We start from the raw sequence: 17,659 nt of genomic DNA on the forward strand, positions 1-17,659 counted from the left end.
CTCCCTGCCCTCTGACCACCGTTCCTCCCCATGCAGATGGGACCGTGCCCTCCCTCCCTGCCCTCTGACCACCGTTCCTCCCCATGCAGATGGGATGGTGCCCGGTTGCATTCTCAGCTAGCCAACCTTCTCTGCCTCTTGCTCACAAACAGCTTGCGAAGCGAAGCACTTTCAGCCAAGCACCTGACAATTTACAACCATCATGGGCGGGCAGGGCTGTCACTGAGGCTTTGATGCCTCCATTGGGCTGGGGCTCATTCATCACCATCTCAAGAAAGCCACAGGGGCCTCCTCAACCAGCATGAAGGGCTATTTTCATCTCTAGGCCTGCCCAAGAGAGCCCGCACGGACCAGCAGGGACAACAGGGGGCACCGCCTTCCTCCAGGCTGCCTGCTCATGTCCAGTGCATTGCCACAGCTACGGCCAGGCTGCCTCCTCCCACCCGTGCTTCTGCCATTGCACAAACTCAGCATGAAGGACCCTCGCCCAGGATCCCCTTGAAGGGACAAGTGTTGTCAGAGACTGAGGCTGCATTGTTCCTGTTGTTATTTTGTTTTATTTTTTAAAAAACCTGCTCCTGTGCTTCCACTTTGTCCAGATGAATAACCCGGACCTGGAATGGTTTGGGATGGAGGAGGAAGCACGCACGGATGGGAGGATGGTCGGCAATGCAGGGTCAGGTTTTCTCATGTAGCATGTAAATGAGCCAAGTGACACGCAGGCTGCGTTTGTGGAGTAAAGACTTCCAGTTCCCGTCTACCGGGGAAGGACCCCTTTGTTGTCCTTCCCCACACCTGGGCTTTCATAGGACCACTGGGAGTCACTCTGGCTGGAAAAGCCCAGAAGAGGGACTTGAATGTTGTTTAGAATTATCTTCAGAATTATCTTCAGTTAATCCCTGACTTAGTGCTGACCTTCAGTGCTCTCACGAGCAGGACCCTGTATGGGCTTGCCTGAACAGCCTGGGACACTGGGGCACTGGAAATATGATTTTACCAGCTAGCCCTGGCAGCCACTAACCTAGTGTCCTGAGACGTCAGAGGGAATAATCAATGAAAAACCCTTAAAACTCAAAATAAAAAGACAAATAACCCAATTTAAAAATGAACAAAGGATTTGAATAGACATTTTTCCAAAGAAGATAAAGAAACTGCCAACAGCAAATGAAAGCATGCTCAACATCACTTCTCATTAGGGAAATGTACATCAAAACCAGAAATGAGATACCACTGCACCTCAGCTACTAACCAAAAGGTTGCAGGTTCAAATCCACCCAGCCGCTCTGTGGGAGAAAGACCGGGCAATCTGCTTCTGTAAATATTATGGCCAAAAAAATGTATGGGGAGGTTCTACTCTGTCACATGGGGTCACTATGAGTTGGAATTGACTTGGTGGCACCCAGCAACAACAACAATGTGAAGCAGTCTGCAAACTCAACACACACAGAGGGTACTCTGGGCCGAAGGAAGCCGGACTATGTACTTAACAGATGTGCACTGAAAGGAGAACACTACAAGGAAGTGAGACAGCACAGTCCTCTCCAGTCCTAGGCACCCACAGTTCTTACTCCTCAACCCTCAGTGACCCTCCCCCACCTCTCAGGACAAAGCAACAAAGAAGGCAGGAGCACCTAGAAAGGCAGGACCCGGGAGAGGAATTTCCCAGGATGCACTGGAGTCACACAAAGAGTGCTAGCCCAGACTTAGGTTTTCAAAGAAAATCAAGAGTGTGTTATGAACTGAATTATGTCCCCACAAAATGTGTGTTGTAAATCCTAACCTCTATACCTGTGGTTATAATCCCATTTGGGAATGGGTTGCCTTTGTTATGTTAATGAGGCAGGATTAGTATAGGGTGTGTTTTGAGTCAATCTCTTTTGAGATATAAGAGATTATACAAGGCAGCAGAGCAGAGAGATGTCAAGCCACATGAAGATCACCCAGGAGAAGCTCAGAGACAAGGACCTTTCTCCAGAGCTGACAAAGAGAAGAAGGCTTCCCCTAGAGCTAGCACCCTGAATTTGGACTTCTAGCCTCCTAAACTGTGAGAAAATAAATTTCTGTTTGTTAAAGTAATCCACTTGCGGCATTTCTGTTATAGTAGTGCTAGATAACTAAGACAGAGTGGCTTAGCACACCATCTCTACTCTCTCAAGGGCCAGACTTCTCTTAACAGAGGGTGGGTTCCATTTATGCATGTAATGGTGTGGGAGTCACCATCCTAACTCCCGATAGCAACCACCCCCACCCATCTAACAGACTCTGAGGGCCATGAATGCTTAGAGCTGGGGTAGGAATCCATTACACGGTCAAAGCTATTGTGACTTTTATCAGGGTTCTAGCAGGAAGCAGATGGCAATTTAGGATAATTCTAGAAGGGTTTAGTAAACAGACTATTACAAAGGTGCATGCAGAGTGTATGGAAATCTCAAGGGATGGTGCAATACCTCTGAGCCAGTAAGAGTGGGGTTCCCTTACCACCTCCAGGCCTGAAAACAGCCTTTGGAGGGAGAAGTTTCTGAAACTAGAACCCGGGAACAGAGAGTGCTGTTTGGAGAGGGCTGCCTTATAGGAATAGAGACCTTCAGTAGGTGGAGGGACAACAAGCTGGCAGGGGTCATACAGGAAGGGAGCCAGGGGGATAAATACTCTGACCTCACCTCCTTATCCCCCAATCTCTTGTTCATTAAGGTTTCCCATACAGGTCAGCCTCCTGGGGCACAGGGCAGGCTGGGAGAGGGTGGAGAGTGGATTTGGAGAGGCAAATGGGATGTGCCAGAACAGCGTTTAACTCTTTTGCTATTAGACTCAAGGCCACACTGATTCCCTAGCATGATGCTGGGCATATCAGTTGGGAGAATAGGGAGACATTCAAAAGCATAATAAAGGAATTTATATTTCTATTGCTTTCCCTGGGAGTCCCTGGGTGGCACAAATGGTTAAGCACTTGACTACTAGCTGAAAGGTTGGCGGTTCGAACCTACCCAGAGGTGCCTTGGGAGACAGGTCTGGTGATCTGCTTTCAAAAGGTCACAACTTTGAAAACCCTATGGAGCAGTTCTACTCTGCACACACGGGGTCACCATGAGTTGGAATCAACTTGAGGGTAGCTAACAAAAATAACAACAATTGTTTACCCTAGACAATCTGTTCCTTTGTATGGTCATACTATATTGACTGGGTCTGTGTCCAAATTCACCCAGAGCTTTAAAAACTCAACTTGAAAAACCAGCCAAAGATAAACTCAGAAGGAGACTCTCCACTGGGGATATCCAAAGCATCCAAAGGGCACTCTCTTGGCAAGGCTCGCTGCAGAGGGGGCTCCCCTCACCTTCCTGCCCACTCCCCACCACCTTCCTCCCTCACTCCTCCCCCAAGTGGAGGAGCCACTTCAGACTCCTGATAAACTGGAGACTAGTTGTTACAAACCACAGAGAAGACGTTAACCTGGGAAGTTATTAATCTTGTGGCTTTTGATAAAATAGTTAGCAGAATGACAATACCATTTCAAAAGGGTATATTAACCCACAATCACAAGGGGCTTTATTTTTAAATAACTGTGAATAGATCGTGAGACAAAGAACAGGTCAAAATATACAAAATAACTTGCATCCCACTTGTAACTGTGTTTTTCCCTTTCTGTTGCCTTTTGTTTATATGCAATTAAGGTGTTTTTCCTTTTCTGTTGCCTTTTGTTTATTTGCAATTAAATTGTATAAGGTGAATTAGATGTTGTGTTTGGTTTTAAGTAAGTACTTGGTTTGATATATTCATAATACTGGTAGTGTGCTTCTCAGGGGGTTTCTACTCACTAATCCTAAATTGCAAGCATCTATTATAACTGCTAACAGAATGTCTGGCCACTGGTGGTAATAAATAAAGAACAGGTATAATCCAGAGAGGGTCTAACAAGTCCCTGTGGTACTTTTCACCAACAGAGATGACCATGTTATAGAAGGGAGCAAAATAAAAATTATTTTTTAAGAGAGTAAGAAATTGGAGAAGGGAGATAACAGAGAAAAGAAAATGAAAGAGAAAGAAGAAAACAGAAATGATGAAAGGAAAACCTATGTACAAAACAAGACAGTTCAAATCTACTTATTTTTGTGAGCAATTTCCCCAAATTCCTATAATTCTTCAGTTCTTCCTGAGAATATACCAGAGAAACCAAAGGGTCAAGGGTCACCAGAGAGGTAAAATGCCCAGCACAAGTCTCAAAACTAGAATACCTGAAGGTGAACTTGGTACAAGTAGCAGGGTTGTCATTGATGTCTTCCACAATGAAGGTTATCTGGATGCGATTCTCCTGGCCCCCTTGGGGTCTATCCTTCACCAGAACTTCCAGAGAAATGGTGGGATTTTGTCTTAATTCTCGTGCATCTCGGTCTAACCTGTTGACTACTTGGATTGTACCAGTTACTGAGAAGGCAAAGGTTAGAACATGACCCTTTGAAAAAGAATGAAGAGTAGGGGTATATGGAGACTTGGAGAAAACTGGAAAAGAACATTCTAATATGAAGATTGGCTTACAAAGACAATATCCTCTATAAAAATAGAACTTCTTTAAAAAGCCCATGTAAATTCCTGAATTAGACATTTATTGGGGTATCAGGACTGCCTCTCCTAGAATTACTGACCCCAAACCTCAGTCTTGGATCCCTAGAAGGAGGCCGTGTCCAGAGCTGACCACTGGTAGACACCTCACTCTACCTTGACTCACTGATTCTCTTACTGGAGAATTTGGAACCAAGTGTCATGAGCTGGGGAATCAGTAGCTGGGTTGGGTTAATAGTGGAGCTATAGGTCAAAGGCTAGAAGCCTAGCTGCTAAGATCCCTGTGCCCTGACAGTTTCACTCTTTCTTTTGAGAGACCCAGTAACATGTTGATAAAGTTTCCCTACCTTTTTAAAAATTTTCCTTAGATTGAGTTGTCTTTGTTTCTGTTACTTGCAACCAAAGAGTCTCAATAAGCATACTCCAAAAAATATTGTGCTTCTTAAAAGCTCAATTTTCCAATATTAAGGTGGACAGAATTCTAAACCATGGTTGTTCAACCCTACACTATCAGCTGGGTGAGGTCCATGATGCCAGGGCACTAGGAAGTTCTCAGCTATTGCCTTTGCCCTGCCTTCCCTGGGAACAGATATCCTTTGCCCTAAAGCCTCGGGAGCAAATAATGTCTTGCCTTTCTGGGATCATCCAATGATACCAACCCCCCACTACCAGTTGCCATAGAGTCAGTTCCAACCCATGGTGACTCCGTGTGTATTAGGGTAGAACTGTGTTCAATTCTATGGCTGGTTTTTTGGAAGTAGATCACCAAGCCTTTCTTCCCAGGCATCTCTGGGTAGGCTTGAACCTCCAACCTTCTGGTTAGCAGTCAAGCACTTTAACCATTCATACTACTCAGGGACTCCTCTCTAATGCCGCTGTTGTTGTTAGGTGCCATCGGGTTGATTTTTTGACTCATAGTGACTCCATGTGACACAGTAGAACTGCCCCATAGGGTTTACTAGACTGTAATCCTTACAGAAATAGATTACCACGTCTTTCTCCTGTGGAGCCTCTGGGTGGGTTTGAACCACTAATCTTTTGGTTAGCAGCTGAGTTTGCACCATTAGGAATCCTTTCTCCAACACTAGCCTCCACAAAATCAGCAAGGGAAGCCTTCCAGGAAGAAGATTCCTCTGCTGTGCAGCAGCATTATGTAAAGTGAAGTCTTTTTTGATGATATGACGGGGACTTATGTAGGTGGTATAGTCTAGTAGTGGCTAAGAGGGCAGGCTCTGAAGTTAGGTGGCTTAGGTTAGTATCACTGCTTCACAACATATGAGCTGTGAGACCTTGGACAAGTCATTTAACCTGCCCAAGTCTTTCTCTAACCCTTGGTTTCTGTTATGGATTGAACTGTGTCCCCTGCCAAAAATGTTTGTCTACTTGGCTAGTCCATGATCCCCAGTATTGTATGATTGCCCACTATCTTGTCATCTGATTTTCCTATATGTTGTAAAACCTACATCTATGATGTTAATGAGGTGGGATTCGCAGCAGTTATGTTAATGAGGCAGGACTCAATCTACAAGATTAGGTTGCATCTTAAGTCAATCTCTTTTGAGATATGAAAGAGAGACTTGAGCAGAGAGACACAGGGAACCTCCTACCACCAAGAAAGTAGTGCCAGGAGCAGAGTGCATCCTTTGGACTCGGGACCCCTGAGCAGAGAAGCTCCTAGACAAGAGGAAGATTGATGACAAGGACCTTCCCCTAGAGTCAACAGAGAGAGAAAGCTTTATCCTGCAGCTGGTGCCCTGAATTCAGGCTTCTAGCCTCCTAAACTGTGAGAGAATAAAATTCTCTTTGTTAAAGCCATCCACTTGGTATTTCTGTTATAGCAGCGTTAGATAACTAAGACAGTTTCCTTATCTGTAAAATGTGGTTTATGCTAGTTCAGTGGATTGTTGTGTTGAGGACTTGAGATGGAATTCCTGTGAATCACTCAGCACAATGCTTGGTATGTAGGAAGTCCCCAATAAAAGGTGGCTATTAACAGCAGGGAGAAACTCTTGTCTTTTCTGCACTGAGATATTCAGATGGGAAAATAATCTACCAGCAGTTCAGCAGATTGATCTAGATCTGTGCTGTCCAACATGGTAGCCACAAGTCACATGGTTATTTAGCACTTGAAATGTGACTAGTCCAAATTAAGATTTGGTGTAGGTGTAAAATACATACTGAACTTCAAAAACTTGGTGCAAAACAAAAGTAAAATAAATCATTAATAATCTTAAAATACTGATTACACGTTGAAATTATAATACTTTGGATTTGTTGGGTTAAATAAAATGCATTATTAAAATTCATTTCACCTGTTTCTTTTTACTTAATGTGGCTTCTAGACAATCTAAAATTACATACGTGGCTTCCATTATATTTCTATTGACAGTGATGGTATAGATCCCTTTTCAAAAGACCTCAGGGTATCCTCAGGATAGTTAACCCATCAGCATTACATACCCACTTTCCTGAAAGGTGAAGGGTGATTTAGCTGGCAACACTGGGTCCCATTCAGTTTCCCCAACTCCCGTGCCAGCTGCTTTTAATACAGCTATTACCCTGGTAAGTAGCCCTGGTGGTGCAACGGTTAAGCACTAAGCTGCTAACCCAAAGGTTGGTAGATGGAATCTACCTAGCAGCTCCTCAGGAGAAAGACCTGTCAATCTGCTCCCATAAAGATTACAGCCAAGAAAGCACTATGGGCAGTTCTACTCTGTCACATGGGGTTACTATGAGTGGAAATTGACTCAACAGCGCCTAACAACATTACCCTGGTAACTAATGATGGGCCCTACACAGAAACACTTGCCCCTGACCAGAAGACAAATAAAATATTTGTAAAACAATCCAAGTGGCTGCATTAAAAGATGCACGTATACGTGTGTGACTTACGCTGATTTATCATAAAATAGTTGTTAATAGTTGTAATGCTGTAGAGAAGGCAGCTGGTAGAACCTTCATCATCAGGATCCTCAGCTGTGATATTGGCCACGATGGTCCCTGGACTCAGCTCCTCCAGAATTCTGTACACTCGCTTTGGGCTGGAACACAAATACAGCAGCCGCAGTTAATTTTCAGGGGCACCAGAGGGTGGAGACTGGAAGGTGGGAATTTTGGTTAGTGCTAAATATAGCGCTGAGCTGTTTAAGTTGCATCAACATGCTCTGAGGGAGAACTCAGCAGCTGAAAGAAGGAGAGACTGGCTTTTGTATTTCCAAAGATCACTTCCCTTTGGATGCAAAGAAAGTGCCACGCTGTGATTGCTAAAATTTACATCGGCCAGCCGTGGTCTCCAACTCCATGTATGGCTGGTGCTGTTTCAGATCAGCCTTGGCATTAATATCTTTTAAAATAAGGACAGTTGGCCAATCCAACCATCTTCTCTTCTTCTCCCAGTTCTTGTGCAAAATGTGTCTGAATTCTTAAAAAACTCTACCCAGGTATAATGCCCAGAACTACAGATACCCTCCCTTGTTCCCCAGCCCACATCCTGTGGCTGCCACCAGAAGCTGGATAAATGGTAAACCTTCTCTATTCTAATGCCTCTGTTTGCTTTTTATTTCTTCCTTGTCTTTTCTAATTTTTTTGCCTGAGGAGACAGAATCTACGCACAAAATTGTACACCTTCCTGAGCTGCATTAATCATGAGGTCAGCTCTCGGGACAGAGAAATAAGTCCCCTTGGCAAAGACAAGGGCAGAACACTGTCGTCCAAGGGTGACTTCTTACAAGATAACCCCCATCATCAGCTTATTCATCTTCCTCAGATCCCCACTGTCTTTGGAAAAGCAGACAATAATAAGACAGGTAATTGAGTAAATTGAGGAATTTTGAATGCACCAAGGGAAGCTCATTGTTCAAAATAACTCTGCAGGAAATCCTTTTGCTAAAGGAAAATAATTTCAGTGGGCAAATAGTCACCTCTGATTTACTAGTTAAGAAGCCCTAGTGGCACAATGGTTAAGCGCTTGGCTGCTAACCAAAAGGTTGTTAGTTTGAACTCACCAGCTTCTCTGTGGGAGAAAAGACCTGGCGATCTGCTCCCGTAAAGATTACAGCCTAGGAAACCTTATAGGGTAGTTCTACTCTGTCACATTGGTTGCTATAAGCGGAATTGACAGCACCTAACAATAACAACAACAACGATTTACCGGTTTCCTAAGTTTGGATTTTCCTATGTGGGATCTTTTTTAAGACTGGGCATACCAAACCTTGGAGTCCCTGGCTGGTACAAACAGTTAACATGCTCAGCTGCTAACCTAAACATTGGAGGTTCGAGTCCACCCAGAGTTGCCTTGGAAGAAAGGCCTGGTGATATACTTCCAAAAAAATCTGCCATTGAAAATCCTATGGAGCAGAGTTCTACTTTGACACACATGGGGTTGCCATGAGTTGGAATGGACTCCAAGGCAAGTGTTTTTTTTATATCATACCTCAGATCTAAATCCCTTTCATGAGGAAAGTGAGATGCGAGAGGGAATTTCAAACTCCCTCTAGAATTCCAAAGAAGGAATGTGAGAACCCTCCACCCAGAGTCAGAAGCAGTCAGAGAAAGGCTGGAATCAGGCCTTTGTCCCCCTCACTCCTCCCCCAGGGGTCTTGTTTGGATCATGGGCCTGCTCCTGGCTCCCCTCCACCACTTATGAGATGATTTTCTGTCATCCCATGCTGTTGTTGGGTGAGAATCATCTGTTCAGCCTGAGAGGACATCCCAATGGGCTGGCCCTCTCACCACCCAGAGTCCCACTGAAGCAGGCATGTTAACGCATTTACTTACCTGACACACCAGGAGACTGCTCCCACCTACGGTGGGCCACATGATGCTGCCCACCAATGGGTCCAGAAACAGACAAAGTGGAGGTGAGGGGCCTGGTGAGGGTCAAGGAGGTAGGGGTAGCAGGAACCAAAACCAGAGCCAGAGGAAGAAGGGGTGCAGTTTTAGCTCTTGAGGCTGGGCTCAGCCTCCTGCGCTCCCATCCACTCTATGGGACCCACTGCTTCTAATAGATGACATTTGTTGTTGCTGTTCTTGTTGACAATGTACACAGCACAACACACACCAATTGAACAATTTCTACATGTACAGTTCAGTGGCATTGATTACATTCTTCAAGTTGTGCAACTATTCTCATCCTCCTTTTCCAAATTGTGTCTCCACCATTAACATAAATTCACTGCCCCCTAAGCTTCCTATCTAACCTTTCAAGTTGCCATTATCAACTGGATCCCATATAGATAGTTCTTTAAAAGAACACAATGCTTAAGGCAGACATCTTCACTAGTTAAGCTAAACTATTGTTTGGTTTAAACAAAATTTCAGGGGTTATTTTTGTTTTAAGGTTTAAAGATTAACTCTGGGCAACAGTTTTGGGGGGGTTCATCCAGCCTCTATGGCTCCAGAAAGTCTAGAGTCCATGAGAATTTGAAAATCTGTTCTGCATTTTTTCCCTTTTGATCAGGATTCTTCTCTAACAGATGGTATTTTTTCTTTGGCTACTTTGAGTGGGTTCTGATAACTTGCAACAGAGAGGTCACTGAGATGCTGATGCTCCCTTCACAGACTTGCCTGATTGCTCTAAGTGTGGCCTCGGGACCAGCAAAACCAGCATCACCTGGCAGCCTATAAGGAATGCAGATCTCAGGCCCCAACCCAGACTGAGTCTGGACCTGCATTTTAACAAGGTCTCCAGAGGCACTTCGTTTGAGAAAGGTTATTCTAAGGAATTGCTGGAGGACACAACCATGTGCTCCCAGCCTCCCAGAGGAAAAGAGGACACCTCAGAAGGAAAGTTCCCTTCCTCTCACCCTCTTCCTTCCCCCTGTGACAGTGGTTCTCAGCTGAGGGCAATGATGTCCCCCAGCGGACATTTAGCAATATCTGGAGATATTTTTGGTTGTCATAGCTGAGTTGGGGGATGCTAATGACATCTAGTGGGCAGAGGCTAGGGATGCTGCTAAACATCTTACAATGCACAGGACAGCCCTCCTGCCTACACAACAAAGAAGTATCCAGCTCAAAATGTCAAAGTGCCAAGGTTGAGAGACTCTACTCTGAAGGCTCATCACACTCATGCCAGAAATTCTGGGGAATCAGGTCCCCATAAAGGGGGCTAGTCAGCCTACTGGTGGCAGCACAGCTCCTCAGGTAAATTAGCCTCTCCTTGGCCAACCTAACATTGCAACTGGCAGAAGCTAAAATTTTTGATTTACTTGGTCTTGGGATCCAACCTCCGGGTATGTATAAAATATCTTTCAGCATAAAAATGTCACCCTTAGACCATGGTTAACATCAATTCAAAGTGCAGTGAAGTCAGGGCAGGGTAGCCACCCCAACAGGACAAACTCTGATACCACTTACAGCAGTTCTCTCCATACCGTCAGAGTGCCAGAGCCTGGGCAAGGCAGACAAGGCCAATGGCCATACTCATGGTGAAGGTTGTGAACCCTGGGTGACTGTAGGCAGGCCTGTTGCTATAAATGAGTACTCAGTAAGTGCATCATAAGGTGTGTAAGACACTGCATCAGCAACAAGCTGGAGAAGGACTGTGAGTAAATACAAAAGAAATGGAAAAGAGGGGAGAAAGACCTACCTACCCAACCCTAAAAGAAAGTGCTCTGCAAGAAGAATCTTGGTCAAAAGGGGGAAAATTTGGAACAGAATTTAGAATTCCAAATTCCCAGATTTCTGGAGCCATTGAAGCTGGATGAACCCTCAAAACTGTTGCCCTGAGATTATCCTTAAACCTTAAGTAAAAAATATCCCCTGAAGCTTGTTTAAATCAAATAGGTTAGCTTATTCAGTAAAGAATGTTTGCCTTGAACATCATGCTTTTTTGAAAATATCTGTATGAGATCAAATTGACAACAGCAACTTGAAAGATCAGGTAGGAAGCTCAAGGGGCAGTGAGTTCAGGTTAACAGGGGAGGAACAATTCAGAAAACGAGGGCAAGAATGGTTATACAACTTGAAGAATGTAATCAATGTCGCTGAATTGTACATATAGAAATTGTTGGATTGGTGTATGTTTTGTTGTGTATACACTCAACGACAATAAAAAAAATAGCAACATGTAGAGAGGAACTGACTTATATTTGTTATATTAAAGTGCTCAACATTAGTAATAGAATCCTAGAACATACTTCATTAGTCCACAAAGTCCATTCTTAGAGGGTATTAAAATATGCAGACATTTGTCACCACTCAGGGATAAAATGGTTAGCCAGTCACACCGGTGATGGTCTCTGTCCAGGGGATGGCGCCTAACAGGTTTATCTCAAAGTGAATGTGAGAACCAGAGAATTCCAGACAGGCATCTGGGTGACCTAACACCCAGCTGGGGGTCAGGATCTCTTTCTGTTCAGGTCAATTGCTTTATTTTGGAAGACTCAGCCCAAACCAGATGCTTTACAAGTTCTGCCCCTTGGGAGAACTATTATTTTTCCCTTTGCATTCCCATTAACCTGATTTCCCACCTCACAGCCTGGGGGTGTGGGGAGAGATTGCAGAACGCATCTGCTCCAGCCCACATTCATCACCTTCCTCTGGGGGTTACTGATGAATCAGCAGTGATGTGTGAGCCAGTGCCTGACCCCACATCCAGGCTGGGATGTCACAAGTATTTATAACCCACCTGGACTGTGCAGCTGGGGAACCTGTCAGCACAAGTGCACTGTGCCACCCTTCTGAGTGTAACCTGGCCATGGGTGGTGATATGAAGCATTACCTTCAAGTTTATTTGCTGCTCTTCCCTCTACGTTGATACCAAGCAACTGGGCTGCTGTTGGACTGTGTTAGCATCTCAAAGTTTCACAGTTGTGGTGTGTTTGCCAAGCAGCTCCAGAGATAGCCTGGGAGTGGGGTGACCTTAATCCCTCCCGATCTCAGAATACTTTTGCAAGCATCCTACCTAGCTTGGTGTAAATGGTTCAAGCACTCAGCTGCTAACCAAAAGGTTGGTGGTTCCAGTCCACCCAGGGGCACCTTAGAAGAAAGGTCTGATGATCTACTTCCAAAAAATCAGCTGTTGAAAACCCTATGGAGCACAGCTCTACTCTAACACACATACGGTCACCATGAGTCGGAGTCAACTCAATGGCAATTTGTTTCTACCTAGCTCTGTGCTGAATGGCTTTTTGTTGGAGTATCCTGTGCTGAATTTGTTCACAGCCATTAAAGCAGTTAGCCCTCAGGCAAGTGATTTTGCCATTTTTCTTGGCACTGGCTCCTGACCTCATTGTAGAATAGGTAGAATCTCTGTGACCCACAGTCCAGACTGTCTGGAGGGTCAGTTGCTAGCTCAGAATCCATATTCTCCTCCTAAATCCACATCTACAACAGGCTTGGGTCTCCCTTTGTGCCTAGGTCAGTGCCCCTCCCACCAGATGTACCTTCCCTTCTGCTGGACATAGGAGCTGCCATGGACAGCCAGATCCTTTCCCAGCTCCACCATGCTGGAAGAACCATTAGATCACCCACAGTGGGCAGGCCCCTCAGGATGAAGGCACCATCTAAAGAGACCTCTCTGCAGTCCAAGGATAACACTCCAAGAGCGAGCTTTACGGAGTCTCGTCTGATGATGTGCACTCTAAGATTTTGCTATTATTAATATTATAAATGTTGAGCACTTTATTATGAAAGTTTCCAGTTGCTATCAAGTAATTCTGACTCATGGAGACCCCATGTGTGTCAGAGTAGAACTGCCCTCCATAAGGTTTCCATGCTTGTGACCTTTCGGAAGCATATCACCATGCCTTTTTTCCAAGATGCCTCTGGGTGGACTTGAACCACCAACCTTTTGGTTAGCAGCTGAGCACATTAACGGTTTGCACCATCCAGGGACTCCACTATAAAAGTACCTGACTTACATTTACTCTCTACATGTGCACAACGGCAAGCCGAGCACCAGGGGCACCATGTCAGGCCCCTACCCCTCTCCCTCTCCCCACCATACGTAATCCCATGGTGCATGTGAATGTGGGGAAAGGGGGTGGCATGGGGAGAAAAGGTAGAAAATAGAAGTCCAGAGGCCCGGATAAAGGACACTGAAGATCTCACGTCTCTTATCGCTCCTCTAGGCCAGAGCAAAGGGCATCTCCCGCTCCTGTTCACTGTATCTGAGAAGGCTTGGCTGCCTAAGACAGCTGAGCCTGCAGCCCTCGGAGCCCTACATGCCCTCACTCAGGCCTACCTGGTAAAGCGAGGGATTTCGTCGTTGACGTTCAAAATGTTCACCTGGAGCGCCGTGGAGACTTTGAGGCCTCGGCTATCTCTCACTTCCACAATGAGATAGTGACTGTGAGGGAAGTATTCCAAATGGGAAGAGAATCAAGCTTTGCTGACACTTCCTCAAAATGGGGTGGCAGCAGTAAGGAAAGAGTATGTTCCCCTCTTGTAGACGCCCCTCCATATGCTCCTATAGGAGCCAGATCTGTTACGTACACCCTTCTCTTTCCATCTCTAAAACCCACTCCTCCACATCAGCTGCCATTAATACCACCGTCTCACTGACTGGCTGCTCGTGCCAGCTATGGTACACACCCTATCTCCTTGATTCCTCACAATATCCCTGCAAAGTAGAGATTATACCCATGTGAGGACATTAAGGCACCAATGGATTAACTAGTCCTAGTTCTCACAACTGGGCAGAGCCAGGATTCAAACCTAGTTGACTTCAAGGCCTGTTTTTATCCCAAACCCTGGCCTTTCCTCATCTCTTTCCTCAGAGGCCTGCTAGCCTCCACCCTGATGCTTTATTTGCAGCCACTTGGCTCTGTCAGCTGTCACAGTCTCAGTGCTGCCCCAAACCAGACTGAGCATCTGAGGCAATCCTATGGGTAACTGGGAGCCCTTTCCCACATGGGGTTGCCGTAAGTTGGAGTTCACTCAACAGCAGCTGTTGCTTGTTTGTTTTCTTTTCAGCCCACACCTTGGTCCTTGTTAACTGCAGATAAAGATTCTGGACAGGGAAAGAGGTCTTCCAGGTGATTGTCTTATTCCCTATTTCTCTTTGGGGCTTACTACCCCCAAACATAACAGGAGGACAAAAGACCTCTCAGAGCCACCCAAGCTGCCCCCATGTTGCACTGGGCCTGCTCCTTCATGTTTTCCTTGCTGTTCAAAGAACCACCCAACAGTACTTCAAGCAAGGTCGTACGAAGTCTACCTGTTGTTTCCTGCTTCAAAGTCAAATTCTGTTGTGGAGAAGAGGGTACCATTAGCAGACATTCTGAAGCTCTTTGAGGGAGAAATCAGGAAATACTAAAAAACAAGAAAAAGAATGTAACTATTAAAGAGAAAAATTAATAACAGACATCTTACTTTGATTTTAAGGTTTTTCTTACCCACGAAACCAAATATTAACCATAACAAAATTCCTGACCCCAAATTTATCCTGCTAGAGGCTTTTTTTCACCCAAAGTTGCTGATTTTTTCTTTCCTGTTCAAAGCCAGTTTTACTAAATTTAAATTTCAAAAAGTGTCATGCCTGCAGATAGGTGGAGAGACAGAGACCAGCTTGTGACCTGGTGTCAGTTGATCTCAGTATAAAGAGGAGGGCAGGGTTCAATCACATTAAGAGTAGCCAATGGCGATCTTCTATTCTTCTCCCTCCTCCTCTCTTTATAAACTTCATTGTTCCTAGCCTACTTCGAGTCATTTGCTTTTTCTTTTTGGAATCAGAATTGTCTCCTTATATGCATATAGAATAGCTGCTCAAAATAAACCTATGTTTCAATTTCTTTGAGATTTATTTTTAACATAACTAAGTCAGCACACCTGTGCACCTTTCCCCAGGAGGTATGTTTGCTTGGTTCCCATTCTGTATTCTTGGTCCATCAAATATTCTTTTTTTTAAAATTAATTGTGGTAAATATGTATGTAACAAAACATTTGTCATTTACACATTCTTCACGTGTACATGTTCAGTGACATTATGTTTATCATGTTGTTCAACCATCACCATTATCCATTTTCAAATTTTTCATCACCCTTAACAGAAGCTCAATGTCCCCTAAGCAGTGAGTCCCCTTTTCCCCTCCCTCCTGCCCTCAAACATTCTTGATGTTTCAGGATGAGGCCCAATGGGCAGGTCTCAGACTTAATGGTTCTTGAATCAAGAACTTTCTGGATCTGTTGGTCTGAGCCTCTAGCCCTGACTGGCTACACCCTGAGAAGCTGGTCATTGGGTCCTGTTTCAATTACAGGAAGCATATAAAAGGCCTCCTGTCTAGGTAGGAACTGTTTCCAAGTCCATTCTCCTTGTTCCTTTCAGTGTAGTCTCACTTGTGCTCCCCAGGACAACTTCAGGCTTTGATTCTAAGTCTTGGCTTTAATCAAACCAGAAAAACTCAAACCTGTTGCTGTTGAGTCAATTCCAATTCATGGTGACCCTATGTATTACAGAGTAGAACTGCACTCCATAGGGTTTTCTTGGCTGTAATCTTTAGGAAAGCAGATTGCCAATCCTTTCTTCCAAGGTGCTGCTGGATAAGTTCAAACTACAACCTTTAGGTTAGTAGTTTAACCAACACTGTTTAAATACCTACCATGCATTAGGAACTAAGACTGATACTAAAGTGATTAAGATCTGTTTCTACCCTTAAAGAAACTTTCGATATAGTGGGGAACACAAATGTACACAAACATCATGCATTGAAATGATGGAAGGGGCAAGCGTGCACTGAGAATGAAACTTAGCAGGGTATACAGTCCAAACTGGAGCCTAGTTTGGGGATATAGAGGGTCTATTTTTAAATCTTATCCCAGGTATGTGGCCACTGGTAAAATCCTTCCCACTGTTTTGGGAGCTGAGTCTCTTTGTAGTCCTTAACTTCCAGCATCCAGCCTGGCTCTCTTGATGGTACCCTGCCCATCACCATTTGCTCTGACAGGCACCCCACAGGCCTATTTGTACAGCCCACTAGGAGCCAGCCCTTAGGAGGACCATCCCTGTGTTGTCCAAGGAAGCAGGGGGAGGACCTGGACCAGAAGAGCTGGTTCAAGTTCTGGTCCTCACCACAGGGTCTTGGACAAGTCCTTTCCTTGCCTATAACTTAGGGATACCACCAATTGCTCCTCAGTACTACTGTGAGCATTAAATGAGAACACACTGTAAAAATGTGAAGGGCCACAGCATGATTTGAGCTTATGTGTTTATATCCATTTGTTCCAAAGTACTTTAAGGTGAGAAGGTTTCATTATTTCCCGCTAGGATGAGGGATAATCTATCCTCAAGACCTTAGATCTCTGGATCAGATAATCTGTGGTGGTTCGGCAATCAGAACCACAGCCCCTGAAGTCTGAATCAAAAAAAGTGCTGACCAGGGTTTCCAATTCAGCGATTTGCTGTGTTGTGATCACAGCTGAGCAACCAGAAGAGGGAATACACAGAACAGATTAAAGGTCTCCTCTGGGGCCAATATAAGGTTTTAAAACCATTTTTTAAGTGTTTACTTTCTGTCTATTATTTAATAATTTTTTCTAGCTTTAATGAACAGATATTTTATATAAAAATTGGGAGATACAGAAAAGTATAAAAAAGAAACTAAATATAAATCACTTGTAAAATCTCATCATTTTGATGAATAGCCTTCCATTCTTTTCTGGGCAAACATACACCTTCCAAAAAAAAAAATTTGGGATGATGTTCTAATCAAAATGATAATATCTTTTCATTTAAATCTTGAACATTTTCCAATACCCTTGAAGTTTATTTTTCAGTATCGTTAGTTAATGATGGCACAGTGTTCTACTGTAGGGGTTTACTAAGTCTTTCTTGCTGGTCATTTAGGTGGTTTCTACCCATTTTTTGAGAGAAAATATTTGGGCAATGCCAAGGTGAACCCTTCTTCAGCCTCCCAAATTGTATAAGCATCTTGGCAGCACTCAAAATTGTGATGTTTAAATCCCTGGCCCCCACCAATTCTCCAGCCCACTTCCTGGACAGCAATTGCCTAGGCCTGCAGCTGCCTGCACATGGAGCAGTCGTGTGTCTTTGAGTGGAGCCTTCCCTGAAGAGAATTCTCACACAGTCAGAGATCAGAGGCCCATGCTGGAAGTGATGGAATGACAGGGCTCTGGAGATCTGAGATGGGCACTGACTATATGC

General features: G+C 44.5%; 1 protein-coding gene across 1 annotated transcript in view; it reads right to left on the reverse strand.

Moving 5' to 3' along the window:
* CDHR3 (cadherin related family member 3) overlaps positions 1-17,659 on the reverse strand; it is a 74,300-nt gene that overhangs the window by 25,607 nt on the left and 31,034 nt on the right. Inside the window, exons 5-8 of the mRNA XM_004382607.1 lie at positions 14,717-14,811; positions 13,742-13,846; positions 7,447-7,595; positions 4,230-4,419 (exon numbers count right to left, since the gene is read on the reverse strand). Of these exons, the coding sequence (XP_004382664.1) occupies positions 4,230-4,419; positions 7,447-7,595; positions 13,742-13,846; positions 14,717-14,811 (539 nt within the window). The remainder of the gene's footprint in view (positions 1-4,229; positions 4,420-7,446; positions 7,596-13,741; positions 13,847-14,716; positions 14,812-17,659) is intronic.

The sequence above is a fragment of the Trichechus manatus genome, unplaced genomic scaffold (genome assembly GCF_000243295.1).
Source record: "Trichechus manatus latirostris isolate Lorelei unplaced genomic scaffold, TriManLat1.0 scaffold00096, whole genome shotgun sequence".
In the NCBI taxonomy this organism is placed as follows: Eukaryota; Metazoa; Chordata; class Mammalia; order Sirenia; family Trichechidae; genus Trichechus; species Trichechus manatus.